Below are 26301 nucleotides of genomic sequence, written 5' to 3'. Positions count from 1 at the left end.
CATGCATGAAGTATGAAGAACAAAGTTTGCTGTGGAATTCACTGGTTAACTAGAAATAAGAAGGATAGCAGATATTTGTGAAAATATAGGTGGCTAGTCAGAAAATTGGAAAAAACAGATTAGGGAAAATTGAGGGAAAAGTTAGACAATTGGAGAAATTTAGACAAAACACACAAAAAAAGTTGATTTGAATATTTTAAAAAAGAAAGAGTTAACAAAGTTGGTCATATAAAAAGGCAGACTGTACAATTAACAATGGAAAATGTGGAAATGGCAGAAAAATTAAGTCAATATTTTGCATCAGTCTTCACAATAGAGGATATAAGTAACATCTCAGAAGCAGCAATAAATTAGGGAATGGAAGGGAAGAGAGGCACTCAGAAAAATCACAATCACCAGCGAAGTGGTACGGTGTAAATTGTTGATCAGTGCCTCTGTTGCCAAGTGTTCTGGTTGGCTTCATCAAAGGACTTTATTTGTATCAGTGATAGACATAGGTGAGGTGCCAGAAGACTGGAGGTTGGCTAACGTGGTGCCACTGTTTAAGAAAGGTGGTAAAGACAAGCCAGGGAATTATAGACCAGTGAGCCTGATGTCGGTGGTGGGCACGTTGTTGGAGGGAATCCTGAGGGACATGTATTTGGAAAGGCAAGGACTGATTCGAATAGTTAACATGTTTTTTTGCGTTAGAAATCATGTCTCACAAACTCGATTGAGTTTTTAAGGAAGTAACAAAGAGGATTGATGAGGGCAGAGCAGTAGATGTGATCTAAATGGACTTCAGTAAGGCGTTCACCAAGGTTCCCCATGGGAGACTGATCAGCAAGGTTAGATCTCATGGAATACAGGGAGAACTAGCCATTTGGATACAGAACTGGCTCAAAGGTAGAAGACAGAGGGTGGTGGTGGAGGGTTGTTTTTCAGACTGGAGGCCTGTGACCAGTGGAGTGTCACAAGGATCGGTGCTGGGTCCTCTAATTTTTGTCATTTACATAAATAATTTGGATGCGAGCATAAGAGGTACAGTTAGTAAGTTTGCAGATGACACCAAAATTGGAGGTGTAGTGGACAGTGAAGAGGGTTACCTCAGATTACAACAAGATCTTGGTCAGATGGGCCAATAGACTGAGAAGTGGCAGGTGGAGTTTAATTCGGATAAATGTGAGGTACTGCATTTTGGGAAAGCAAATCTTAGCAGGACTTATACACTTACTGGTAAGGTCCTAGGGAGTGTTGCTGAACAAAGAGACCTTGGAGTGCAGGTTCATAGCTCCTTGAAACTGGAGTTGCAGGTAGATAGGATAGTGAAGAAGGCATTTGGTATGCTTTCCTTTATTGGTCAGAGTATTGAGTACAGGAGCTGGGAGGTCATGTTGCAGCTGTACAGGACATTGGTTAGACCAACGTTGGAATATTATGTGCAATTCTGGTTTCCTTCCTATCGGAAAGATGTTGTGAAACTTGAAAGGGTTGAGAAAAGATTTACAATGATGTTACCAGGGTTGGAGGATTTGAGCTATAGGGAGAGGCTGAACAGGCTGGGGCTGTTTTCCCTGGAGCGTTCAAAGCTGAGGGGTGACCTTATAGAGGTTTACAAAATTATGAGGGGCATGGATAGGGTAAATAGGCAAAGTCTTTTCTCTGGGGTTGGGGTGTCCAGAACTAGAGGGCATAGGTTTAGGGTGAGAGGGGAAAGATATAAAAAAGACCCATGGGACAACTTTTCCACATGGAGGGTGATACATGCATGGAATAAGCTGCCAGTGGAAGTGGTGGAGGCTGGTACAATTGCAACATTTAAGAGGCATTTGGATGGGTATATGAATAGGAGGGGTTTGGAGGGATATGGGCCGGGTGCTGGCAGGTGGGACGAGATTGGGTTGGAATATCTGGTCGGCATGGACGGGTTGGACCGAAGGGTCTGTTTCCATGCTGTACATCTCTATGACTCTATGACTCTCTGAATTAAAAAGAGTGGCTATCCAGATAATTAATGAATGGTTTTAATCTTCTAAAACTCTCTTGATTTGGAGATGATCCTATTAGATTGAGAGAAAGCAATGTAAGTTACGTTTTCAAGCAACTGAAAACAGGAAACTGGACACCAATTAGGTTAACATCTGTCACAGGAAAGATGTTACAAGCTAATATAACAAGTTATATCAGAGCACTTAGATAAGTTCAAGATAATTAGGTAGAGTCAACATGGTCTTGTGAAAGGGAGATAATTTTGACCAATCTATTTAAGTTCTTTAAAGAGGTAGTACATGCTGTAGATACAAGGGATTCAGTGTATGTACTATGCTTAGATTTCTGGTAGATGTTCGTGAAGGTGCCACACCAAAGCTTAAGATGGAACATAAAAGCTCATGTTGTAGGGTGTATCATTCAGACTAGCTTGCTAACAGAAGTTGGGAGTAGACATAAAAGAGTCTTTTTTTAGGCTGGTAAGATGCAACGAGTGGTGTGGCGTGGGAATCAGTACTGGGATCGCAAGTGCTTTTAATTTATACAAATGAATTAAATGGAATGATGGAAACTACAGTTGCCAGATTTGCTGAAGACCAATAGATACATAAGAATATAAGTTGTGAAGAAATCATAAGGATACTACAAAAAGATATTGATAGTTCAAGAGTATGCCCAAAGATGCGGCAAATGGAGTACAGTGTGGGAAAATGTGAAATTGCCATTTATCGCCAGGGCAATTGAACACAAAACCAGGCTCTTATGCTTCAGTTATACAGGGCCCTGGGGAGCCCACATTTGGAGTGCTGTGCACATTATTGGTCACCTTATTTGATGAAGAATGCAATATTTTGCTGTCAGTTCAGAGGCAGTTTACTGGTCTACACTTGGAATAGGGGCTTGTGTTATGAGGAAAGATTGGACAGACTAGACTTGTATCTACTGAAGTTTGGAAAGGCAAGAGGTGACTTCATTGAAGTGAACAAGGTCCTGAAGGGTCTAAACTGCGTAGATGTGGAGAGGATGTTTCCTCTTGTAGGAGAATCTACAGCTAGAAAGTTAAAAATCACGCAACACCAGGTTATAGTCCTTTATTTGGAAGCACTAACTTTCGAAGTGCTGTTCTTTCATCAGGAGGTTGTGGAGTATAAGATCGTAAGGCACAGAATTTATAGCAAAAGGTTACAGCATGATGCAACGGAAATTATATATTGAAAAAGACTTGGATTGTTTGTTAAGACTCTAATCTTTTAGAATGACTATGTTGGTTTCAGCTCTTTCATATGTAAATCCCAGAACTTTTCGTTTTAAAGTAATATTCTCAAGTGAACTTTAACAATAAATGCCAAGTTAGCTCAGATAATGCATTGAAGGTGTGAAATATCCTTTGTGAGGCTGTTTGTGCCCCAGTGTTCAGAATGATTCTATTTCTAAAAAAAGGATTTACTGAATCTAAATTGGATTCATACAGTTTTTGAGCAAAATAAAATGTATTTCTACAAGTACAAATTCACCCCACAAACTGAATCACCTGGTTTCAGTGTAGAACCAGTTGTTGCTTGAAAAGAAGCTCCAGGGAGTTTTCCAGAATTTGCTGCTCACAATACAGTCTCCTTTGCTTTAGCAAGACCAAGCACTGACTGGGTGATTACTTCTCAGAAAACGTCTACTCTGTCAGTAGGAATGATCCTGACTTCCCAGTTGCTTTCCATTTCAATATACCACCTTAGTCTCATGCTAATAGTTGGTCCTGAGTTTGTACAATGTTCCAACAGTTCCCCCCACAGTCATGTGTTATCCGAGTCCTGGTTATTTTGCTCTTAGTAGCCAGGACCCATTTTTTAATCTTTCATACCTGAATTCACACCTATTTTCCATCTCTTTTTCTCTTTAACCATCATTAACAACTAATTTTTCTTTTCACTGGGCCTCTCCACCATCTTCCCCTTTGTTATCCTCTGCCTCTTGTATCACAAGTATATAAAATAATCATTTCTAGCACGTTCCTGTTCTGAAGAAGACTCATACCAGGCTTGAAATGTCAACTCTGTTTTTGTCTCCACAGATGCTGCTAAATCGAATGAAATGCTTTAACATTTTCTGGGTTTGTTTCAGTTTTCCAATATCCATAGTATTTTGCTTTTATTCAAGTGGTGCTATAACCTACTGCTGGTGATGAACTTTGACATCCCACACCCACAGTAAATTCTGTGCCCTTGCTGCTTTCAATGATTCTTCCACGTGCTGTCATACATGGAGAAGTACTGAGTCATCAGTTAAGGGGTGGTTGTTGGTATGTGGTAATCAGCAGGAAGTTTCCAACCCATGTTTGACCAAATGTCCTGAGACTTCATGGACTCTGGAGTCAACATTGAGGATCCTAGGAATACTTTGTTAAAAGGAGACAAAAAAAATTGAAGCTATTCATCTTGCTCTTATCAGCTCTAAGGCAACTGGACAATGATGGCTCAACCACTCAGTAACCTTTGCCCATATTGTGTAAATTAGTGTCCACTTTTTCAAGACTGTTTCAGGTGAGTGCAAGATGAAAGCTTTGGTCTCTTGTCTCCTTTTAGCAGTTAATATTTATCCACATGAGTGAGACCAACCAGCATTAGCATGAGTGCTGCTCCTAATCTCATCACCCAAGGATGCTTTTTACTGCATCCTTCCTCTCGATCTTTTGAAGAGCTACCTGCTCTAATTGGTAAGTTAACAGCAATGATCTGTCCCCACTACCATCTCCACTCTGACAGCACAAGTCTCCTGGAGACACTAACCAACTGACAAGATCACTTCCTGACCAATTAGGCCATTTACATTTAAAAGTGGCATTATGAAAGTGATCAGCTTGGGCACAGCTTATGTCCTGGAATTCATCTACCTGCTAAACTCCCAACCTGCTTGGAAAATCTTCCACGTATGAGGGATGTTTGTATATGAAAACAGTAAGAGGGAATTTTTCCAATTACTTGGGGATGTTTTTGGAAGCAGGTGAGCTGGGAATTTAATGGAAAACTCTACTGGGATGGATTCCACACCTCTAGGAAAGACCCCATGAATGGGATGTCATTGAAATCAGCAATTCACTAAATCAAGACATTTAAAGCCTCAATTAATGACTAATTTTAAAATCTGTTTCAGGTTTCCTGCTATTGTACCAACCTCCTGCTGACAGCAGCAATGTTTCAGAGGGAGCTTCACCATGGCAAATTAAAGGGCAACCATAGCATAGCAGAGGTATGCTGGTGTCATTGATCTCAAAGGCTGAAAGCCATACATCTATTGCCTAATGCATTCATGGAGACAAAGCAATGATACTCTCACATGCAATCACACTTCTCAAAACACTTCCTCCTCATTGCACCATCTCTTTTGATTTATAAGGTGGGGTTTATAAATTGGTGCAGCACAGTGGCTCAGTGATTAGCATTGCAGCCTCACAGCACAAGGGATCCATGTTCGATTCCAGCCTCGGGCAACTGTCTGTGTGGAGTTCACACATTCTCCCTGTGTTCGCGCAGGTTTCCTCAGAGTGCTCTGGTTTCCTCCCATAATCCAAAGATATGCAGGTTAGGTGAATTGGCCATGCTAAATTGCCCGTAAGGCTAGGTGTATCAATCAGGGGAAATGTAGAGAAATAAGGGAATGGGTCAGGGTGGGTTACTCTTCGGAGGGTCCAAGGGTCTGTTTCCACACTATAGGGATTCTAAGATAGTGTAAACATGGATTTCTTAATTTGCACCTCTTACGTCACTACAACCCTGCGCTTGAGCCTTTCTGCTTTCAGATACCTATGAACTGCATAGTCAGATAGTGTTGGAAGAACATCAGGCTCAAGAGAAAGATGGCAATGGGTGATAAAGAAATACCATAACTTGACCCCACACTTGCAACCATCAATTCAGACCTTGACGCTGTCCATAGTACAAAGGACAACTTTGACATGGAATCTGAGAATGATAAAACTCTGAGTATATTTTGCCAGTAGCCAGAGAATTAGGCCACTGTAGCATAGATTTGAGTGTCCACATGACAATGTTGTGTATGTGTTTACCTGCAGAGGAATCAGATTACTTAGATTGGGTAGGCTATAGAAGAAGACCGATGTTAACAGATATGCACAAAGAAAATTTTGGTGCATTAAACCCCAGCTGAGTTATTAGCTTAGCATGTTGACTATCTCACTCACTCGGTCTGATTAGAATGGAGGTAGTTTGCAATGCATTTCAAATTATCAAGAAATGATTGCAACTTACTTCCTTTTTTTATCATGTGCAAGCATAACATAAATAAGTTTTAATGATTTTTGCTTAAATATTCCTTTCAACAGGATGCTGTTAGTACTTTAGCCATTGTAGGCTATATTCATAGGAGAAATATTCTGCAATGAAAGTCCAGTAAGTTTGGACTGAACATATTATATATACACGAATGAATTGTAAATGGTAATGTATAGTAATGAAACATTCATCATCACACTATCTTATTTGGGTTTGTCAGCATTAATTATTATTGGCTACTATTGTCCAGTGGCAATATTCAGTCGCTATAATTACCACAAAATATGAATAAACATGTTGCACTGTTCATGCACCACCAGTTTTATAACAACTGCTGGAAAGTGCAGACAATATTTTTAGCTTTAAATTCTGAACTTTGCTTCATCCTGCCCCAGAATGTACGTACTGTAGTCTGAATGAGCATACATTTATTTTGGAGATTGATCTCACTGTAGGATTTGTGGTATTACTTGTTTACTACTAAATCATCTGATTTTCTTCTTTAAGTTATTTCTGTCAACATTCTTTCATGGGACGGGGCTAGTCCAGAAAGGTTTTCTATCTTACTGATATTATTGAAAGTAGGAATGGATTACACACAGCCCCTAGACGGAGGCTGCAGATTGTATTTACTGCACGAGCTGTTGCATTTCCTAAATTCACTGATTTACAGACTCAACTGACTCCGTAGCTGATTCACTTGCTACCTTTATGTTTCAAAAATCGTTCTTCTGTTTAACGCAACAAAAGTACAATTCCAATTTTGGTGGCTTGTATCCATTAATGTCTCATCTTGTGGAATGTGAAATCGGATTTGTCCTAAGGCCGGAACTTTTGCAATTCGATCTCCTAATCCTCTATCTCCCTATCTAAGCCGGATGAAGAGCGGCAATATGTTGAGTGCTGTCAGAAAATCTGCAAAACATAAGTGCAAATACCGCTTTGGTTATGGTGAAAAGTGAATGTTGACAGTATTTTATTTGTCAAATGCTATGAATACCACATTTCCCCTGAACATGGGGGAGAACTATCATTTGAAAAGAATCCTGAGAAACCAACGATATATATGAGCCAATTGTAGCAAAATTGTGGCAAAAGTGTGGTGGATGTTATGGCTCGAAATGGCTGTCGAGTTACGTAGATTTCAGCACTGGACAGCTCCCGGTAAAGATTTGTCCCCGCTCTTGCACAATGCGTTCCTCTGACTGGCTTTCAGCAACTCCCCCGGGAACATTTGGTCGATAGTACAGAAGGTGCACTAGACTTGACGTCAGGGCGATGCTTTGCGTAGCATTCGGTGCGTAAACACTGTTTTCCATTCAAGCTCAAAGGTATCCCACTTTCATTTCGCCTGCTTGCATCCAGCTCATGAGAAAAGCAGTTTGCTTTCCCACTTACTAAAGCAGCAACCCGAGTGCAGGAGGCGTCTGCAGTCATTCTGCATCTTTTACTTCTCTGAACCCTTTTGGTTTTCGTAAATCAAGATAATTATGAAACAAAAATATTGCCTTCCCTTGCGATGTGTAGCTGTAACGGTGTTTGCAATTTGCTGTGCACCGGGCATGGCCAATGAAGACAAACAATACGTTAATGAGTGGGCAGTGGAAGTGCTTGGAGGACCCGAGGTGGCGAAAGCTATTGCCGAAGAGCTGGATTATGATTTTATGGGTCAGGTAAATATTCAATGTTTTGAACCTATGTGTGTGTGTACCACGCAATCCACTTTCTTAAATGAGAGTGACAAGAGGGCGAAAATGGTAACTGATAGTGCTTATTTTCAACATTCATCACCAGTGGAGAAAACTGATCTTACGGCAGGCTGTGCGCCCACAGTATATACAGAGCCGAACAGGATGAGAGATGATAGTCTGTACTGCTTTCTCGGGTATTCATTTTCACATTTTACCACAGAAACAAACAGCGACCAGCTCATACTCAATTAGCCATGTCCTTTGGAGGTGCGCCAGAACACACACCAAGCGTCTGATATATTTGAAGGAGATGACCACATAGACTACTCTAAACACTTCAGAAGGCAACAATTCTGGGCAGCAAGGTGGTCAATGTATTTACTTGTTCAGCAGTTAAGATTAAATAGTATTATAGTTAACTGCAGTACACTGCTGTTCTTAAGATAGGCAGATCATATAGATAGATCGTGGGCATGCATACGCTGGAATTTTGATGTCTGCATCCAGATCTTCTGCATTTGTAAATTTTTAACTAACCTAACGCTGGATTCTGTATAACATACAGTGTGGCATTCAATCCCCGCTTGAGCTTGTGCTCTTCATTAAGCTCGTGCACAATCTCGAGTAAATAATTTGACAAATTTCAGCAACATAGCTCAAGGGTAGTTCAAATCTGAGGACAGAACACAACGTGCAACAGTAAATAAGATAGAAAACGGGACAAAAAGGGGAAGGAAGAAATATCAGATTAATGTCAAATATACAGTGATCTCTCAAAACGTGTATCTCAGATATTTTGAAAGTTTTCTGCTGTTCTGTTACTGTTCGCATTTTATCACAAAGCAGGGCAGAGCAGACCATGAGGATCAGAGACCAGCTATATTCATATCCAGGATAGAGACAGAAGGGATGAAGAGTGATATATAGTTCAGGTTATGTCGAGGAGACGTTATATGGATACTTAGCCTAGGGATATGCGAAGGGGAGGCTGGATAGTTTATATAATATCTCTGGGGACCATCCTCTTAAGAGATTAATTCGCTGTAATGAATGTAAATTGGTGTTAATGCTATATATTTAGTTATAGTGACTTGAAAGCGGTGGTTCTTAAGCACGCGTGGAAGAAATGTCACCCATTTATCTATCACATTAAAGAAATTATAGAATTCCAGACTCTCAGCAGCTTGAAAAAGGAGTAAAATCTAACCAAACAGGGAAAACACAGCCGGTTAGACATCACTTCGGAGAGAAATGACAGGTGATGAACTTTAGAGTTTGTACCCTCACAAAGAGGAATCGTTTTATGAAACTACATATCACTGGATTTCATTATGTACTCGATCTAGATAGAGACATATTGAAACCCTCAATGGGCGCCAGCGTGACAAACCTTACAGGTCAGCACTGCATAGATGACGGTCCTAAAATGACTTGGGACTTTATCTTTTTATTGGGACGGGACAACGGCAACTCTCTTAAAATTGAGCAAATAATTCCTTAAGATGAGACCTTAGTATTCCCGAGCTACCCAACTCCGTTAACGGCCAAAGTGAGCATGTATTTCAGGTCTTCCGCGTCCACTATATTTTCTGGTGACCCAGTCTGGTTGCGAGCTATGTGGTAAAAACAAAGAGCACAGCAGTTCAGGCAGCATCCAACGAGCAGCGAAATCGACGTTTCGGGCAAAAGCCCTTCATCAGGAACAGAGGTTGCGAGCTATCTCAACCTTTTGATGTTTGCTTACTGTACCAATAGAAAGCTCACTATTTCTCACCATCTCGATTTAACATACTATCAGAAATTCAAAACAGAGGGCGGGCTTATTTGCAAGAGACCAGAACATTTCCTGCGGTTGAAAAATACCACGCGGTCCTTCTAGTCATTACTTACCGAGATTTATTTTTTTTAGAAAAGTTTTAGGTGCTCTGTATTAAACGTTCTTTAATTACTGGGAACAGAAGATACGATGGTGTAGCAACAAAGTAAAGAATTTCAAACACCACCTTTGTGCTGAAGCTAACATCTGTTGATAGATCAGAGTGGGTCCTTTGCAATTCTGAGTGTGGCCCTCAGATGAAGGGCTTTTGCCCGAAACGTCGATTTCGAAGCTACTTGGATGCTGCCTGAACTGCTGTGCTCTTCCAGCACCACTAATCCAGAATCTGGTTTCCAGCATCTGCAGTCATTGTTTTTATCTGTTGATAGAATCACCTGAACATAAGTATTAAAATGTATTCAAATCATACTTAAAAGGAGGAAACACAACCGTCCAGAGGAAATCTGACCAATTGCCTATACTGTTCCAAAGATAGACTACTGCTCTCACTATAAATCCTGTATTCATTTTTAAAATTAACTGCCTCATAAATTGTCCAAACCACTGGCAATCTCAAATCCCTTTCCAAGTCTTTCCTTCTATTCATTTTATATTTACAATGTACATATTGTTGATCAATTTGCATAATTTTGCATTTTTCCATCAGGATGTTTGATAAACAGCATGCGATTTTAATATATAAACTAATGATTTGCATTACAAAGCTATAAAATAATTAATGCTGTTATGATTTTAAAAACTGATACCTTTACTGCAAATCAATACCAAGGTATACAACTTCAAGTTTAAACAATTAGATAGCAATGGGGGGATAGAATTGATCAATATACATTCAGTGGATGGCCAATGAAATACTTCATAAAGTATCCTGAACATGCAGGACAGTCAAATTTGAAAGAGGAGAAAGTGAGGACTGCAGATGCTGGAGATCAGAGCTGAAAATGTGTTGCTGGAAGAGCGCAGCAGGTCAGGCAGCATCCAAGGAGCAGGAGAATCGACATTTCGGGCATCAGCCCTTCTTCTTAGAAGGGCTGATGCCCGAAACGTCGATTCTCCTGTTCCTTGGATGCTGCCTGACCTGCTGCGCTCTTCCAGCAACACATTTTCAGTCAAATTTGAAGGACTTAAATAAATATAACTTGAAATGGGCTTCAAGTGAGTCACATATTTGAAATTAGTATGACAAATACATTAAACAAAGGCTGCAGGGAGAAAGAAAGACTAGCGTGTGTATAGAGATTTTCACAGCCAACTAATGTTTCAAAGTGCTTTACAGGTAATTAAGTACATTTTGAAGTGTATTCACCGTTGTAGGAAACGCAGAAACTAATGTTTTCTCAGCAGAGCAGCAAAAGTTATAACAACCAGCTAACAACCTCCTGTTTGGGATGGCATGGTGGCTCAATGGTTAGCATTGCTGCCTCATAGCACCAGTAATCTAGGTTCAATTCCAGCCTCAGGTGATTGTCTGTGTGGAGTTTACACATTCTCCCTGTGTCTATGTGGGTTTCCTCCGACAGTCCAAAGATGTGCAGGTTAGGTGAATTGGCCATACTAAATTACCCATAGTGTTAGGTGCATCAGTCAGAGGGAAATGGGTCTGGGTGGGTTACTCTTCAGAGGGGTGGACTTGTTGGGCCATAGGGCCTGTTTCCACACTGTACGGAATCTAAACTCTAAAAGAAATACAATAAAATTATGATAAGTTAAATAAGAAGGAGTCTGCCCAGAAATATGTGTTAAATGGAGCTTCATCATAGTTGAGGAAACCTCCTACGTAGCCCCATTTTTCTAAAACACTCAATTTGTGAAACAAGGATATTGCAGTGACATAGTAAATATGTGAAAAATGTTCTTCGTCTTTCAATTTGGTCACACCTTACAATAGCCTAACGTTGTACTATAAAAGGCCGGGAATTAGCACTAGAAAACATTCGTAATCTTATTCTGCTTAGAATGCTATCTTCGGATGAGTCTGCCATGTCATCAGTGTAACCAAACATGTTTCCTGTGTTTTATATAGAAATGAAAAATTCTGGAGAATGATCTTTGTGGCTTCAGCTAGGAAAACTGACATGTACATAGTTAGTTAAAAATCACGCAACACCAGGTTTTAGTCCAACAGGTTTAATTGGAATCACTAGCTTTCGGAGTGCCGCTCCTTCACCTGATGAAGGAGCGGCACTCCGAAAGCTAGTGCTTTCAATTAAACCTGTTGGACTATAACCCTGGTGTTGTGTGATTTTTAACTTTGTACACCCCAGTCCAACACCGGCATCTCCAAATCATGTACATAGTTATGCATTCATCAGACTCTTCAGGCTCTTCAGTGTGATACAGTTCATTTTCTTCCATTGACACATTTTGTCCACTTTTCTGATCCATGTGCCACAAAATGCCGGAGGTCAGTCTGCGGGTTTGTTGGTTTTAAATTGCGTGTGTAGCATCTTGACAGTCACAAAACAACATGGCTTCTTGGACTTCATGATCACAAGAAGCAGCAATCTTTCAGTGCCATCCATGTTGGCATAGAGCAGAGCAGTGACATATTCCTTGTTCGGTTTTCCACTTTTACACATTTCATTGTTAATCTTCAAAGAGCGATCTGGAAAAAGAGAACAAAATAATTCATCTGTTAGAAAAATGTGTCTTGCTGCATGTTGGTCACCACTGCAGACTTGCCGTGATTTTGTCCTTCACCTAACTCTACTCCAATTGATTAGCATGGTCACATGATAAGTGTGCAGCCATTCAAATAATCCTGAGATACCAGTCTGAAACTTTGTCTTATCAAGTGGATCTTTTCATTCGATTTCTTATTATGTTGTCAGGAATAGCTGACAACTTCACTACAACTAGAATTTTGAGCTATCTGAATTTGACTCATTGCAGATTCAGTGTAATGCTATGAAATCTTTTACACACACTGAAATGGCAAATGAGGCCTTGGTTTAATATTGTATACAAGAAATGCACTTTTAGCAGTACAGTGCTCACCCAATATCATAGAATATAGAACATAGAACATAGAACAATACAGCACAGAACAGGCCCTTCGGCCCACGATGTTGTGCTGAACTTCTAACCTAGATTAAGCACCCATCCATGTACCTATCCAAATTCCGCTTAAAGGTCGCCAATGATTCTGACTCTACCACTCCCACGGGCAGCGCATTCCATGCCCCCACTACTCTCTGGGTAAAGAACCCACCCCTGACATCTCCCCTATACCTTCCACCCTTCACCTTAAATTTATGTCCCCTTGTAACACTCTGCTGTACCCGGGGAAAAAGTGTCAGCTTTGACCCTTGTACTCAAACCATGGAGTTAAACTTGAATTCTGAACCTTGTAAATCACAAGGCAAAGGTGCTACCAACTGTGTTGCAGTTGACAAATAGATAAGGGAAACCATTGTGATGTATTCATGAACTTTCACAACTATTTAAAATGACAAAAAAGAGAACAATAAATCGCTCACGGGAAAGTGATGGCCAAACGGTATTGTCCCTGGATTATTAATGTTCTGGGGTCTCGGGTTTGAATCCTGCTACTGCAGATGGTGGAATTTGAATTAAATGAAAATCTGGAATTCAGAGTCTAATGATGACCACAAAACCATTGTCAATTGTTGGGAAAACCCATCTTGGTCAGTAATGCTCTTAAGGGAAGGAAACTGCCATCCTTACTTGGCCTGGCCTCCATGTGACTCCAGACCCAAAGCAATGCAATTGACTCTTAGCTGCTCTCTGGGCAATTAGGGATGGACAATAAATGTTGGCCTAGCCAGTGATGCCCACATTTCATGAATGAAATAAAAATGTTTTCAAAACTCTAAGCCCAACAGTCAGCAATAAGAAATTCTTATACCACATTAACAATAGAAAATGGTATTAAATGAAAATATATAAATATATAACTGTGAATGAAGTATACCATTTATGTTACATTCATTGCTTCACTGCTAGTGGTTTAGTTTGGCAGCTGACTGCACAAGAGTAAATTGGTCAGGAAATAGAACACAAGATAATTTCAGCCAAAAGGAATAGATCCTGTTCTCTTCCCTGAAAGATGTTATTGAGGTATTTGGGCTTGGAGGATAACCCAGTAACTTTAGAAGTTTTTTAGTTACTGTTCATTGAAAAACATACAACAGTTATTCAAGAAGGTCTCCACTAACAATGGTATTAGTAGCTTCCACCCAACATTGGAAATTGTACATTTAAACATAAACCACTGTTGGGTCAACTGGCTGTCTTTCTTAGATGACCTAAAGGGATAGAAACAGACAAATTCACATGATCCGGAGATGCCAGTGTTGGACTGGGGTGTACAAAGTTAAAAATCACACAACACCAGGTTATAGTCCAACAGGTTTAATTGGAAGCACTAGCTTTCGGAGCGACGCTCCTTCATCACCTGGTGTTGTGTGATTTTTAACTTTGACAAATTCACAGGAAGTTATATGCAATATCACTTTATATTTATATGGAACATTTGACACAACAAAATATCCCATCATGCTTCACAGGAGCTAGAAAACAAATTATGTCACAAAAGGTCATAAGGTTATAAATAGTGTCCTAAAGCGGAAAGCCAAGTGGAAAGACTGATAAATAAGGCAGACAATTTCAGAGCTCAGGGTGAAGGTAATCAAAAGCTTGACCACCATTTGTAGTTCAATTAAAATTGAGGATGCTCAAGAGGTTAAAATGAGGTGAGTGTAAATATCTCAGATGATGTGGGACTGGAGGAGAATACAGAGACAGGAATGCACGAGGCCATGGTAGGAATTTTAAATGAGAGATGAGAACATAAAAATTAAGATGTTGCTTGACTGAGAGTCAATGTTTGTTGGCAAGCACAGGGATGCTAACTGATTAGGACTAGCTGTGAATTAAAATATGGGAAGCAGCATTTGGATGACTACAAGTTTATGGGTCTCAATGTGGGAAGCTAGCCAGACGTTTATTGGAATAACCCAATACAGAGGTAACAAAGACATGAATGAGAGCTTCAGAAGCTGATGAGCAGATGAATAAAGTCAAGTGCTGTTATGGAGTTAGAAACAGCTGGTTTTATTAGTGTTACAAATATGTGGTCAGAAGCTCATGACATGAAATTTGTAAATAGTCTGGTTTAATCATAGGGAAAGTAATGGAGTCAGCAGTTAGAGAAAATAACTTGTAGTGCAGACTAAAGACAATATTTAATATTTAATTGAAGCAAACTTCTGTTCCTTCTGTACTGGAAGTCAATAGCAATCTAATAATTAAATACTAGTGGAGGCGTTGTGTGTGATAATGGTGAATAAAGGTGCTGCATGTTTGTGAAAACAAATGTTGTGATTTCAGATAAAACCATGCTCCTTTTGCAGGAGTGAGTATACCATGTCATGTGATTTAAATACTGAACAGCACAGCTAGTCACTTTGACAGCATCTGTGAAAGGGTAAGAATGTAAGGTCAGCATGGTGAAGGGATCTGGGGTAAAGCTGCTTTAGGGGTTAAGGTGCCAGCTATGTAGGGAGAAGAGTGACTTGTGGGAGAGATTGATAGGATGCCAGGTGGGTGGAATGCCAAGTGGATAGTATGGAATGATCACTGGCCTGCAAGGTGAATGGGGTCCAGGTGGATGAAATGAGTATGGTGCCACATAGCTAGGATGCCAAGGTGTCAGCTAAATAAAGTAAAGTAAGATAGTTTGGGTGAGCTGTTATTGGTGCAGCAGAGGAAGGGAGTGGAAGGGAACATATTGGGTACAACAGGTGGGAGCAAGTTCCAGATACTGGGAAGGTTAAGCTGGCAGGGGACATGGGGAGTGAGTCTCAGTCTGGCAATAGGAAATAGTTACGGTGGCAAAAAGGAATGGATGTTCCAGTTGAGAAGTTATCAAATCTGGCAAAGGAGAGGGATACATCAAGAACATCAAACAGTGATTCAATTAGGGTTGAAGGATGTTGGGTTCAAAGGATGGGAGAGGGTGTCATGCCCCTGTGTGTCAGGCTAGCAGAAGGAGTGTTTTGGTTCAGGGGAAATGTTATTGGGTCCAGGGTTTGGTTAGATGAGGTGGCTGAATGGTTAGTTTGTGATCCAGTATGATGCCAACAGCACAAGTTCATTGTCTGTACCAGCTGAGGTCACCATCAAGGTCCCACTTTCACAACACTGCCCCTTGCTCAAACAGGGAGTGGGTGCACTGTGAATATTTGGTTAGTCTAGGGTCCAGTCAGATGTGAGACTAATTGGGTCCAACAGTTAAGAGGGATTATTGCGTCAGAGGAGGTCAGAATTACAGTAGCAGTGTTTTTTGACCAGATTGAAAGAGTCCAGCAGGATGTGGATAGGGATCTGATTGGGGTTGAATTGGTTGTCAGCAGACTGGGTGCTGTCAGGGGTTGGGTGAGATATAGTTGAGGCATCAGTGGTGAATTGGGTTGGGGGGGGTATCAGTTTAATAATGATCCAGGTGTTAAAGCAGGTTTTTAATTGTCTTGCATTTTCTGGTCAATTACTAAACTTAATTGAGTGAATTCTTCTAAGGTTTCCAACTTCAAAGGGCATTTTTGAATTATTCCAGACGTGAGGGAGTTTTTTAAAAATCAAATTACAGGATGTGGGCATCACTGGCTAGTTCAGCATTTATTACCTATCCCTAATTGCCCAGAGAGCAGTTAAGAGTCAACCACTTTGCTGTGAGTCTGGAGTCACATGTAGAACAGACCAGGCGAGGAGAGTAGTTTCCTTCCCTCAAGGATATATCCCAACAGATCATGGTCATCATCAGACTCTTAATTCCAGACTTTTTACTGAATTCAAATTCCACCATCTGCCATGCCCTTTAGAATTCCCATAGAGTCAGCTTCTTCAGGAATTCCACATAGTTCTAAGTCGTTACTCCAGTCTACACTTTGCCAATGATTTTTGATTAGATTTAATTAACTTCCTTACAGTATGGAAACAGGCCCTTTGGGCCTTTGGCCACATTGACCCTCCGGAGAGTAACCCACTCAGACCTATTCCCCTTCCCTTTTATTTACCCCTGACTAATGCATCTAACACAACGGGCAACTTACCATGGCCAATTCACCTGACTGCACATTTTTGGATGTGGGAGGAAACCGGAGCACCTGGAGGAATACAGACATGGGGAGAATGTGCAAACTCCACACATACAGTCACCCAAAGTGGGAATTGAACCCGGGTCCCTGGCACTATGAGGCAGCAGTGCTAACCACTGAGACACAGTGCCACCCGATTTTTGGGTCATCAGAGTATATGGACCAATGTAGGTAAAACATGGAATGGAATAGAGTTATCTGAAAGTAAGGGAAGAACGATGTATAAGCTAGAAAGTGATGTCAGAGGTGTTAATCTGAATAGGTTCAGATTAACAGATGAACAGGAATCTGAATTTTCCAAAAATTGGTGCTGGATGTCTTATTTATTTTCAAGCTACATAAACTGGATTTAGACACCCAGCTATTTGACATAAAACTAAATTACAGGAGGACCAGCGGACCTTTGTAGTGGTTTATGAAATAACTAGGGGCATGGATAGGGTAAATAGACATGTTTTTTAGACTTAAAAGGGACCTAGGGGACAACTTCCTCATACAGAATTGGTGTGTATATGGAATGAGCTGCCAGTGGAAGTGGTGGAGGCTGGTACAGTTACAACATTTAAAAGGCATTTGGATGGGTACATGGAAGGGTTCAGAGGGATATGGGCCAAGTACTGGCAAATGGGACTAGATTAATTTAGGATATCTGGTCAGCATGAATGAGTTGGACCAAAGGGGATGTTTCCGTATTGAACATTTCTATGACTCTATGACAGAAGTTGAGTCTTACAAGGCAACTGATAACTGTAATAGAGTTAAGTGAAAGTTTAGAATGGCTGCAATTATGGAAGGTGAATTGTTAAGTATCAAATATTGTATAATGGAAGTGACATAGAAAACACAAATTCTTAAAGGAGATTATTGGACGACCTCATTGTGGGAAAAGATCTGCTAACGCATGATAGGCCCACGAAAGCAAAATTTGCCAAACTGTACCAAAAACACCCAGAATTCCCAAGGAGGCTCACAAGCCAAGTCAGACAGCCCATACAGACAAGAGGATACACTGTAAGCTCGTTAACAATGACAGAGCACCACAGATATCTCAAAGCCCCAAGGGCAGCTTCACAACCCAGCAATACCAAAGCCACACAAAGAGCAGGTCAGACAGGCACCAGCAAGGACATGCTCCAGGAACAGGACAATGGAAGCACCTCACCACTTCAGAGGAGACATTAACACCTACCTGTGAAGAGGAATGGAACCATTGTTACTGTCAGGATGTTGCATTGTGTGAAGGAACAGGACATTCATCCGATAACTGTTTTCCAATTAGTATCCTTGCAACTAGATTACTCCATTTCCAGATACATTGTATGATTTGGAGATGTCGGTGTTGGACTGGGGTGTACAAAGTTAAAAATCACACAACACCAGGTTATAGTCCAACAGGTTTAATTGGAAGCACACAAAAATATGGAACGCTTCACGAATTTGAGTGTCATCCTTGCGCAGGGGCCAGGTGTTGTGTGATTTTTAACTTTGTACACCCCAGTCCAACACCAGCATCTCCAAATCATTACTACTATCGACACCACTAACCGCCGACTTCCAGTTAAACCTGTTGGACTATAACCTGGTGTGTGATTTTTAACCAGATACATTGTAGCTTCCCATTTCTTAATCAGCCTCATTGTGCACATTAGTATAAAACTGGTCTCATCCTCAGCTCTGGGGAGAGAAATGTGATCCACCTGTGCAGACTGTCAGTTCTCTGTCAGCAAAGTCAGTTTCTCTCCCAGCCATATGGCTTGCAATAAACTGTTTGTTAATTTCACTTCAAGATGTGTGCTTTATGATCTCTAACCAATTGGGCAAATTTCTCTGACACTTATTCAGATGATATAATAAAAATGGCTCTTTTGGCTGAATGGTGGAACAGGAGTGGCCAGATATGTGTCTTGAGTCTTTTAGTTACACCATCATTGAGCGATACCATAATTCCATTTATCCATCATTGCTCCAGTCTCCAAACTGAATGCGATCTTGTGCTGAAATGTATTGTTCTAACAGTAAACACTACAGGGTAAAAACAATGACTGCAGATGCTGGAAATCAGATTCTGGATTAGTGGTGCTGGAAGAGCACAGCAGTTCAGGCAGCATCCGAGAAGCAGTAAAATCAACGTTTCGGGCAAAAGCCCTTCATCAGGAATAAAGGCAGAGATCCTGAAGCGTGGAGAGATAAGCTAGAGGAGGGTGGAGGTGGGGAGAAAGTAGCATAGAATACAATAGGTGAGTGGGGGAGGGGAAGAAGGTGATAGGTCAGGGAGAGAGGGTGGAGTGGATAGGTGGAAAAGAAGATAGGCAGGTAGGACAAGTCATGGGGACAGTGCTAAGCTGGAAGTTAGGAACTAGGGTGAGGTGAGGGAAGGGGAATTGAGGAAACTGTTGAAGTCCACATTGATGCCCTGGGGTTGAAGTGTTCCGAAGCGGAAGATGAGGTGTTCTTCCTCCAGGCGTCTGGTGGTGAGGGAGTGGCGGTGAAGGAGTCCCAGGACCTCCATGTCCTCGGAAGAGTGGGAGGGGGAGTTGAAATGTTGGGCCCCAGGGCGGTTTGGTTGATTGGTGCGGGTATCCCTGAGGTGTTCCCTAAAGCGCTCTGCTAGGAGGCGTCCAGTCTCCCCAATGTAGAGGAGACCGCATCGGGAGCAACGGATACAATAAATAATATTAGTGGATGTGCAAGTAAAACTTTGATGGATCTGGAAGGCTCCTTTAGGGCCTTGGATGGAGGTGAGGGAGGAGATGTGGGCGCAGGTTTTGTAGTTCCTGCGGTGACAGGGGAAGGTGCCAGGATGGGAGGGTGGGTTGTAGGGGGGCATGGACCTGACCAGGTAATCACGGAGGGAACGGTCTTTGCGGAAGATGGAAAGGGGTGGGGAGGGAAATATATCCCTGGTGGTTGGGTCTTTTTGGAGGTGGCGGAAATGTCGGCGGATAATTTGATTTATGCGAAGGTTGGTCGGGTGGAAGGTGAGCACCAGGGGCGTTCTGTCCTTGTTACGGTTGGAGGGGTGGGGTCTGAGGGCGGAGGTGCGGGATGTGGACAAGATGCGTTGGAGGGCATCTTTATACACGTGGGAAGGGAAATTGCAGTCGCTAAAGAAGGAGGCCATCTGGTGTGTTCTGTGGTCAAACTGGTCCTCCTGGGAGCAGATACGGTGGAGGAATTTGGAATACGGGATGGCATTTTTGCAAGAGGTAAGGTGGGAAGAGGTGTAATCCAGGTAGCTGTGGGAGTTGGTGGGTTTGTAAAAAATGTCAGTGTCAAGTCGGTCATCATTAATGGAGATGGAGTGGTCCAGGAAAGGGAGGGAGGTGTCAGAGATGGTCCAGGTAAATTTAAGGTCAGGGTGGAATGTGTCGGTGAAGTTGATGAATTGCTCAGCCTCCTCGTGGGAGCACGAGGTGGCGCCAATGCAGTCATCAATGTAGCGGAGGAAGAGGTGGGGAGTGGTGCCGGTGTAATTACGGAAGATCGACTGTTCTACGTAGCCAACAAAGAGGCAGGTATAGCTGGGGCCCATACATGTGCCCATGGCTACCCCTTTGGTCTGGAGGAAGTGGGAGAATTCGAAGGAGAAATTGTTAAGGGTGAGGACTAGTTCAGTCAAACGAATGAGAGTATCGGTGGAAGGGTACTGTTGGGGACATCGGGAGAGGAAAAAAACGGAGGGCTTGGAGTCCCTTGTCATGGCAAATGGAGGTGCAGAGGGATTGGATATCCATGGTGAAGATGAGGCGTTGGGGGCCGGGGAAACGGAAGTCTTGGAGGAGGTGGAGGGCGTGGGTGGTGTCTCGAACGTATGTGGGGAGTTTCTGGACTAGGGGGGATAGGACAGTGTCGAAGCAGGTAGAGATGAGTTCAATGGGGCAGGAGCATGCTGAGACAATGGGTCAGCCAGGGTGGTCAGGCTTGTGGATCTTGGGAAGGAGGTAGAACCGTGCAGTACGGGGTTCCTGGACTATGAGGTTGGAAGCTGTGGGTGGGAGATCTCCTGAGGTGATGAGGTTCTGTATGGTCTGGGAGATGATGGTTTGGTGATGGGGGGTGGGGTCATGATCGAGGGGGCGGTTGGAAGAGGTGTCCTCGAGTTGGCATTTGGCTTCAGCGGTGTAGAGGTCAGTGCGCCAGACTAACACTGCATCCCCTTTATCTGCTGGCTTGATGGTGAGGTCAGGATTGTAGCAGAGGGATTGGAGGGCTGCGCCTTGTGAGGGTGAGAGGTTGGATTGAGGGAGGGGGGTAGACAGGTTGAGACGGTTAATGTCCTGGTGGCAGTTGGAAATGAAGAGGCCGAGGGCAGGTAATAGGTCAGCGTGGGGTGTCCAGGTGGATGCAGTGTGTTGGAGGTGAGCGAAGCGGTCCTCGGAAGGTGGGCGGGAGTCCTGATTGTGAAAGAAAGCTCGGAGGCGGCGGAAGAGGTGTTCGACGTCACAGCATGTATTAAATTCATTGATGCGTGGACGGAGGGGGATGAAGATGAGTCCTTTGCTGAGGACTGATCGTTCGTCCTCAGTGAGGGGGAGGTCTGGAGGGATGGTGAAAACTCAATAGGGCTGTGAGCTGGGATCTGGTGTGGGTGTGGAGCTGGGAGTGGGGGTGGAGCCAGTAACTGGAGTGGGTGTGATGGTGGGGGGAATGGGGGCGGAGTCATGAGCAGGGGTGGTGTTCTCCTCGGGGTTCTGGGGGCCAGGATTCAGCAGGTAGATGAAATGATGCTCAAACAGGCAGCTTAGACCTAAATGACACTGAACTACTTAAAACAGTTTTCAGACAGGCAAAAATAGTTAATAGGAAGTCCAGTGCAAAATGAAAAGCATTATTGTTTCGTTATTTAGAAACCATCAGAGACCTTGACTGGTGTGAATGATGTAAAGAATACTATTGTTAATCTTCAATAACATGAACTCTCTAAATTCACTGATTTCTGCTCTGACAGAACTGGCTCAATTTGGAGTGAACTCATACTACTAACCCTAATGACCTGACAACAGCACTGTATCAAAATAGAAATCCATTCTTGTTTCTAATTGGAATCTATGTTTATAACCATAAAATAGAAATAATTTATTTTGCTCAGAATTAACTTTCTGTATTGATATTCTGAAAACCTCCAAGAAATATTTGCTGACATATATTCATGCTGACATTCATTGGTTTGTAGTTGTGTTTCAAACAATCTTATTGTTTCTCTGACTGCTTCATTATTATTTATAGCAGACAATTATGTCAAGGATCTGATATCCAGCAGCAAAATTTCCAGATTAGCTGTTAGAGTTTGGACTACTATAATTTAGTGTACACTGATTGAGAGCCAACAGTCCAAATTAGACATCATGAGAGTGCTGAAGAAAGTCAGAAAACCCAAGTCAGTGAAAAAGAAATAATATACATGTGAGTAGATCAATAGTACAGCTTATTATTAAACTCATGTACTCCACACCAGTAAGGAAATTCATTTTTGCCCATAATTCATTATGGAGTTCTTAAATTATAGTTTGATTGTGGTTGTGATTTAAAATAGGCAATGGATTTAGCATCACCTATTTTATAGTATCGGTCAAAATCTACCCCATAGACTCCAGAGACCAAATTTTGGAATCCTGTTGAAGTGAAACTTGGGAATGATTAGCTGTATGTGCAATACAGCTGAATGGAGCATTGACCTGACTGACTCCATTTTTCTAGAGTCTGATCTTTTGATGTATGTGAACGTAAGAAATTGGAACTGGAGTAGGACAATCATTCTCTCAATGCGTGATGCTATAAAATCTTCCTTTTTGAAGCTTCAGATAGACCTCAACTCTTCAATATTTCAAAAATCAATCTCCCCCCACTTTAAATGCTTTCAGAGATATAACTTCTACAATGCTCTGAAATTCCAGAAATTCATTACCCTCAGAGAATAAACACCTTCACATCTCAGTTTTAAATGACTGTCCCCTATTCTGTAGTCAGGAAACATAGTGGCTGAATTGTAATGAATTTAGAGTCATAGAGATGTACAGCACAGAAACAGACCCTTCGGTCCAACTTGTCCATGCTGACCAGATATCCCAACCCAATCTAGTCTGACCTGTCAGCATCCAGCCCATATCCCTCCAAACCCTTCCTATTCATATGCTCATCCAGATGCCTTTTAAACCTTACAATTGTACTAGCCTCCACTACTTCCTCTGGCAGCACATTCCATACACGTACCACCCTATGCATGAAAACGTTACCCCTTAGGGCTCTTTTATAACTTTCCCCTCTCACCCTAAACCTATGCCCTTTAGTTCTGGACTCCTCCACCCCAAGAAAAACTCTTTGTCTATTTATCCTATCCATGCCCCTCATGATTTTATAAATTTGATCTGGGAAAGTGCAACAGCAAGGCACTCAGTTTAATTGGTCAAGTCTAGATTAGAGTGGTGCTGGAAAAGCACAGCAGGTCAGACAGCATCCGAGGAGCAGCAAAATCGATGTTTCGGGCAAAAGCCCTTCATCAGGACTAGGGCTTTTGCTTGAAATATCAATTTTCCTACTCCTCGGATGCTGTCTGATCTGCTGTGCTTTTCCAGCATCAGCAGTCCTCACTTTTGCCTTAATTGGTCAAGTTCCCAACCTGAAATGACTTCACTGAACCAACAGGGGCTCCATGGGAAAGGTTCTTCCCATTGTCTCTGAAGGTAAATTACAGTAACATTCCCACAACTGATGTTGGACTAAACTATCTGTAGTTCTGAGGTTCCATTCTTCCTTCTTAAATAATAAAGTGGTATTTTCAAATCCAAAGGCAAAATCTAGAGAACTCAGGAGATATTACAGCAAGAAAGATTTTTATGACTATTTTTATGTCATTTTAATGTTTTCATTTATGTTGAACATTCTCTTTAATCTCTACCTGATTAGATTGGAACACTTCAAAACCATTATCTACTCAGACACAAAATTCATCCACGAAGGTCTCGAAGAAGTGCTGATCACTTTACGAAAAGATTGTTTGAAGATGAACGGGTATGATACATTCTAAAAATATTAAGCGAAACATGACAGTTGGTACTTTTTAACAATTTAAGTAAAATCGTTAATAGTGAGTTTACGGGATAAAATCCATGTACAACTTAATATTTCCTGTTCTGCAACTATTCCCATTAAATAAAAATCAAACTAGTTTTTGTCCTCGCTTTTCAAACTAAATATTCCGCTTCACTTCAAGATCTGGAATCTGGTGAGACAGTTTATCCATTCCTGTAGAATCTGTCTAATTTTCATTCCATTGAAAGTCATTGAATAAGCTGCTTCTCTTTATGGAATGGAGAATATAAATTAATAAGGTTCAGAATCCTAACTGCTAGTGAGGATGTAGAATGGGTGTACACTTATTGGACATAGGAAAATCAAGAATTAAGTTGAGCTGTGACAGTTTATTTCCTATAGCCTGTTCTCAATGTGGTATCTAACTACATGGAATTAAAGGTTTATGTCAGACTATAACACAATAATATAGATGCTGTGGCATAACCCTCACATGTAGTGGAGCTTTGCAACAGTATCCTTCCATTATACATGTTCATACATCAAGTATGAATGTTGTGAAATGTACCACAGACCAGTGTCCCAGTGAAATGGTACACCAACATGAATTACCACCTTCAGTGGGCATATGAAAAACATTCAGAGGGAAATTGACAGAAAAGAAGTAATTAATAAACATTTAGACTAATTGATAACTTAACATTCCTGTCCCATTAAAGAAAGTCAAATACTCACTCTAAAGGAATGTGTCAGTAACTATATCAGCTTGTAAAAAGAAAATTTAGAGTTTATAAAGTTAAGGTGAGGCCGTTGTTTTGCGAGGAAATATTTTGCTCATGTGTTTCTAGTATTAACGTGTGAATAATAATGAGAAGGACTTTAATCTCAATTTTTTTGACAAAAGCATAAACAACATTTCAATATTTTGTATCCTTTTTGTGTCGCATTACATATGAATAATGTAACAAACCACAAATTGTGGGCTTAATCACGCTAGTGCTATTCTTGTGTGTGGTTTAACTGTAGGTGTCTTGGGCAGAACAACAGTACGAAAAGCAAAGAAGTAAGCGGTCTCCAGTAAGGGACTGTAGAGATTGTATGGCAGAGAAAATGTTTACTGATCCCATGTGGAATCAGCAATGGTATCTGGTAAGTTCTCTGATTAATTGCAGTAAAACAGTGTCCAGTTAAATATTTATTGCAAATAACAGCTGACAGCTTGACTTCCTTCCCTTCACATTTTTCATTTCTGAGAGTAGACTGTGTACCAATATCCATTCCAAGCCCACCGACTCCCACAGTTACATCGACTGCCCACCTCATACCCAAACTCCTGCAAGGATTTAATTCTGTTCTCCCAATTTCTCCATCTCAATCTTATTTGTTCTAATGAAGCTACCTTCCACTGGGCTGCTCTGACATTACCTCCTTTTTCCTCAACCGAGGATTCTCCATCATCATGATGGAGCCTCAAAACTTTAACATTGAATTCAATAACTCCAGAAACTGATCACATTATGTCTGTTCTCTAGATTTCTTACATTCCCCTTTACCCTCAGCTGTGTCATATTTATGCTTTGTTGACTTTGCTGTGTGTAGAGGGGACCAATCCTCACCCATTTACACCTTAATTTACAGCCATTTCACACCTCAATTCTTCTTTCTCCACTAGTGACAACCCCTTTGTCTTTTGCACTGGACCTCTACATTATCTGCCGGCTTGCTACTCTTTGGTCTCGGACAAAAATGTAAAATAAAGGAACCTATTTTCCAAACCTTTCAGTTCTGAAGAGTCATACCAGACTTGAAATGTTAACCCCATTTTTCCTTCCACCCTAGACTCTCTCTAGACTTTTCTGTGTTTGTTTCTCATCTGCAATTCTGCAATCACTCACTTGTCGCTAGTTTGCTTTGGTTTGAGGTTTTGGGTGGGGTTCGTGCCTGAAGCAGCCACCACCTTCCCACCGCTGATCATAGAAGAGTTGCCAATCTCTGATTGGCCATCAGTGTTTTCTAGAAGGCCTACTGCTGTCCTGAATTATGCAAGATCTGGCAAGAGACAATGTGGGAGCTCTTGATGTCTCTTTAGTCAGTGACATAGACACCCATTGCCTCCACAAAATGTAGGTCATCAGATGTAGGAGCATCAGCAGAACATTCACTCCATGACACCCAAATCCCATGAATGAGTAAAATGTCAAAATTAACTCCTCAGTATTCCCAAAAAGTAATAATCACAATAACTTTCCTTTTTTTTTAGCAATAAGGATACATTTTGTCTTTTGTCAGAGGCACTGCACCCATTCCTGTTTCAACTCAGTAAAATTGGTGACAACATTCACCAATTCATTTCTCAAAATAATGCTATCAACAAT

General features: G+C 41.5%; 1 protein-coding gene across 1 annotated transcript in view; it reads left to right on the top strand.

Annotated features, from left to right (window-relative positions):
• Positions 1-7523: 7523 nt before the first annotated feature.
• Positions 7524-26301, top strand: part of pcsk1 (proprotein convertase subtilisin/kexin type 1) — an 85878-nt gene continuing 67100 nt past the window's right edge. The window contains exons 1-3 of the mRNA XM_072583258.1: positions 7524-7924; positions 23801-23905; positions 24953-25075. Of these exons, the coding sequence (XP_072439359.1) occupies positions 7742-7924; positions 23801-23905; positions 24953-25075 (411 nt within the window). The 5' untranslated portion in view covers positions 7524-7741. The remainder of the gene's footprint in view (positions 7925-23800; positions 23906-24952; positions 25076-26301) is intronic.

Source organism: Chiloscyllium punctatum, chromosome 2, assembly GCF_047496795.1.
Source record: "Chiloscyllium punctatum isolate Juve2018m chromosome 2, sChiPun1.3, whole genome shotgun sequence".
Lineage (NCBI taxonomy): Eukaryota > Metazoa > Chordata > Chondrichthyes > Orectolobiformes > Hemiscylliidae > Chiloscyllium > Chiloscyllium punctatum.
This window is presented reverse-complemented; position numbering and strand designations above follow the sequence as displayed.